Raw genomic sequence first — 4,153 nt, 5'->3', positions numbered from 1 at the left:
TATTTTTCTTTATCTCACCAGGAAATTACTGTATTCTGTGCTTCTTGTTTGATATTCAGCATAGAGCAAATTGTTTTAAATTTGCTTCGGATATTTTCTAGAATTTCACTGATGTCAACTGTTTGTTGATTTATCTCTGGAACGCTTTCAATTAATTTTAATAGTTTTTCTAATTGTGATAAAACTCTTTTGTTCTTTGTTTCTAACTCAGGGATTGAACTCAAATGTGACTGCCACCCTTCTCCAAATCCTAAATAATTTAAGTCTTCAAATAAAATCGTTTAATTGTAAAAAAAATATCATTTAAAACTTCTGTATGGCTAATGTTATGTTAGGCATTTTATAATACAATCGATTGTAAAATACTTCTACTAATGCACAAGTACAAACCCACGCCAAAAATAAAATCATGGCCCGATAGTACATTGAACTTTATTCCCTTCCTCCCTGAGTAAATTCTCACTTAAAGGGTGCTAAAAAAAAACCGATCGCTTCACTCTTTTCAATATAAACCCTACAGTTTTGGTCAAAAACTAACAAAAAAATGACCCAATTCATGTCCAAGCAATGACAATGAGAAAACACTATTGGATTTTGATTTCTACTCACCTCTTCTGAGCAGTACAGCTCGATTCCTAGCCCTTGTGGAGAATTTTTCCTTACATGGAGAGTGCATATTTTATTACATATTTATGTAGTGCTCAGGAGAGGTAAGTAGAAATCAAAATCAATAATGTTTTCTAATTGTCATTGCTTGGACATGATTTGGGTCATTTTTTGTTAGTTTTTGACCATTTTTCAGTCAAATATTGAGTAGGTATGTTTAAACCTCAATGACCAACTATAATTGAAAATGGTAAAAGTGGATTTTCATGCTCATTGATTTTATCTCAATAACCAAACATCAAAATCAGTGTTTCGGAGCCGGAGCAGCAACATTTTTGGTGGAGCCAGAGCCGTATTTTTCGTTAAAAACGGCTCCGGCTCCGGATTAGCTAAAAATGATATTTTAAAGTAATATCATAATTTGGCAACGGTCTATTTCCATATAATAAACTGAAAAACTATTGTTACTTAACAAATAGACACACATCCTTCTACTTTTATATAGCTTTAATCAAATAAAAGCAAAATATTTTATATTATTTATTTTATTTTATCAAATTCAATAATGAAAAAAAAATTTATATATTAATTTTAAGGTAGGAGCCGGAGCCGTATTTCCAGATACGGCTCCGCGGAGCCGGAGCCGCATCAAAATTAAACGGCTTCAACACCCTGATCAGAATTTATCTAGTTTGAACAGCACTTATCCGAAAGACAAATAGTCAGATGCGACAGACAAACAAATAAAAATTTAGAGTAACTAAGCTATATAAATCTAATTCTTACCAGCATAAAATCCAATCTCCTGGCCAATTTGTGAACCCTTGTCAAGTCCCAGAAGAAAGCCTTCCTTTTCTCCGTCAACAGCTCCCTGAAGAGTTTTAGTTTATTAGTTTTACATAAGCAAATCAAGGTGGATCATGGCATAATCATCATCAATGGGGCAGGGATCTAAAGGAATTAGACAAAGGCCAATAAAATGTGTCACAACCCCAATTATGATACACAAAATAACCACTTTTATAGATTACAATTAATTGTTGAAACGTTTGGACACTAAACTTAATGAACTAACCAATCAAATATCAATAAAAGTTGTTAAGCTAACAAATAAACAGCCCAATTTCTCAACCCTTTCTGGAAATGGGTGCTTTCTCACAAGGGGCCATTCGAGCACTGATGACAACCCATCCAAGATTTTAATGTGATTTAAGCTAAACTGTTACTAGTTTTTAAAAAAAAATAATACAATGAAGTTAAACAACTATTTCATACATATATTTGTTGCTTAATCCTACGCAAATAGGTCTGACCCATTAGGTCATCTCCAACGTTTACCTGACTGTTTATTACCTGTAAATATCCTTCCTGGAAACCACTCTGGACCAAATTATCTTCAACAAGAACGATGGAATCAAAGGCAGCGTCTATGTCATCAGCTATATCAAAAGACATTGCATTTTTATTTCTCTGAAATATCATTAAAAATCATGCAACAAACAGGATTTTATTTTTTTATTTTTTAAAAAAGGTTTGCATTTTTTTTATAATTCTCCTATAGATAGTATTGACATCATACAGTTTTTCATATCACATAATTTTTATACTAGCTCACTGTTTAACTATAGAAGCAAACCGATTTCACTAACTAATTAAATAATAACATAAAAATTAGAGAGTTCTCAACAGCTTAGCCTCTCTGGCTGCTTTTAGTTCTTCTTTCTGTTCTTTTACAATTTCCCGCTGATTATCTAGAAATTCTTTGTACTCTTCTGGATCTATGCTATCCACAACTCTTATGCCCATGGTGTAGGCTGCATCTATTAAGAATTCACAAATATCCTGAAAATAAACATAAGATTAAAAAGAAATATTTTAAAGTCAAAGTGTTCTTCAAGCTATTTTTAATAAAATAACACTATTCGAAAACATATTATTTTTTGATTTAAGCATCATTTTCAATTTGTCTCTGGTTGAAATAAATAGAGCACTATCTGCTTGGTCTTTTTGTTCCTGAGAAAAAGGCAGGGGTGTATATTCTGCACAAGATTATTTTTTTTCCTCTGCTGCAAATTTTTTTATTTTCTTTCCCTCCTAGTTTTTTCCATCAAGGAAGGGGATAAAATGGAAAAATATTTTCAAAACTCTTTTATTCATATTATCCCCCCTCACAGAGCACATAAATATTGATTACAATATCAAACAGTCTGATAGAAGAACCAAATCATTTTTCGAAATGTCTATCATAAAAATTTTAAAACGAAAAACCAAATATTACTTTTAAAATTACCTTTAAATCGACCATCTGCCAGTATTGGTCTTGACTCTTAATTTTAGCAATTTCATAGATATGTTTTCTTGTAAGCAGGCCAACTACTTCCTTAGTAATGGATATGTTATTACTTGGATGTTACACCAGATTTTCATGTTCTCTAATAAAGTGTATCTCACAGCGGGCTAAAATAACGATACCCCCTTTACCCCATTCCCTCCTACTGGATGAACGAACTGACTAATAAATTAGTTCATGTTACCAACCTAAATTGACGACAATTTTCTCCTGTCATAATATCCAGGTATATTCTATATCCATTGCCTTAGTACTCTCCATAGCTCCTCTCTCCACCCCAGCTGCCTGCTTCAGGAAATATGTGTGGTACGGATGGTTAATAGTTAAATTGTACGATCTATTATATACAAGTATAATCATTTTTAGCATAACTAGTATAGAATAGAAAGGAAGGGGACAATGGGCTGTTTATTAATCATTATAATTATAATCATTTTTAAAAGCGAAGCTTTTCTGTGATTAGGGTCATTCCGTCCCAGGGGTGTATATTCTGCACAAGATTTATTTTTTTCCCCGGCTACAATTTTTTTTTATTTTTTCTCCCCCTAGTTTTCCTAACACATTTTTTTATTTTTTTTAACCAAGGAGGGGAGGGGGAATGGAAAAAAATGTTTTCAGTTTTCTTAATTTTTACATTTTTTCCCCCTCCAACCACTTTTTTTTTATTCCCCCCCCCCCCTTGAGTAGGGGATCCCATGTAGAATATACACCCTTGTTCCGTCCGTAAAAGTTAGATCTTTTAGTTAATTTATACATGTTAGAATTTTTTTATTGATATCAAACTCTGCATGATTACTGTAACAGATAGGTAGGTACGATTTAAGAAGCGAAGTAACTCTATAATCGTTAACAGAAAGTCCGTACGTACGTTAATTCAAAACAGGTTGATTTTTAACATTTTAATGTGTTAAAATCATCCTATTCATCTGATATTTGAAATACTGATTCATATGTCAATAAAATGATTGTATTTGTATTCCTGTCTGGATTAATGGTGACATGACAGGGCAGAGGAACACCCGGCCGAAACACAGAAGTTTTCAGGTTAAAATCTTTAGTAAAATTGGCAATGTTAACACCCAGCTGGCCGAGCTGTGTGCCCAGCGGTGGACCTGGCATGGCCATCTGGGCAGGTATATGCGTGAATAACCCATTCTTGAAATGATTTATTTTTGACACTGCCTTTTTTGACATTAT

General features: G+C 32.9%; 2 protein-coding genes across 3 annotated transcripts; both read right to left on the bottom strand.

Annotated features, from left to right (window-relative positions):
• Positions 1 to 14: 14 nt before the first annotated feature.
• Positions 15 to 2,106, bottom strand: LOC145317738 (uncharacterized). Its single transcript, XM_080158962.1, has 3 exons — positions 1,960 to 2,106; positions 1,393 to 1,477; positions 15 to 250 (listed from the first exon to the last, which is right to left on the bottom strand). The coding sequence occupies exons 1-3, from the start codon at positions 2,086 to 2,088 to the stop codon at positions 15 to 17; spliced, it is 450 nt and encodes a 149-aa protein (XP_080015088.1). The 5' UTR covers positions 2,089 to 2,106.
• On the bottom strand, positions 2,066 to 4,150 carry mRpL11 (mitochondrial ribosomal protein L11). Of its 2 annotated transcripts, none has more exons than XM_080158960.1 (4): positions 3,935 to 4,150; positions 3,203 to 3,292; positions 2,897 to 2,986; positions 2,066 to 2,448 (listed from the first exon to the last, which is right to left on the bottom strand). In XM_080158960.1, exons 1-4 carry the CDS (start codon positions 4,148 to 4,150, stop codon positions 2,278 to 2,280), a joined length of 567 nt encoding a protein of 188 aa, XP_080015086.1. In that variant the 3' UTR covers positions 2,066 to 2,277. The 2 variants fall into 2 exon arrangements, with proteins under 2 accessions (XP_080015086.1, XP_080015085.1); XM_080158959.1 differs by having other exon boundaries at positions 3,203 to 3,295; positions 3,938 to 4,150.
• Between the last annotated feature and the right edge of the window lie 3 nt (positions 4,151 to 4,153).

Source organism: Acartia tonsa, chromosome 4 (genome assembly GCF_053477335.1).
Source record: "Acartia tonsa isolate MP-2025a chromosome 4, ASM5347733v1, whole genome shotgun sequence".
NCBI lineage: Eukaryota > Metazoa > Arthropoda > Copepoda > Calanoida > Acartiidae > Acartia > Acartia tonsa.
This window is presented reverse-complemented; position numbering and strand designations above follow the sequence as displayed.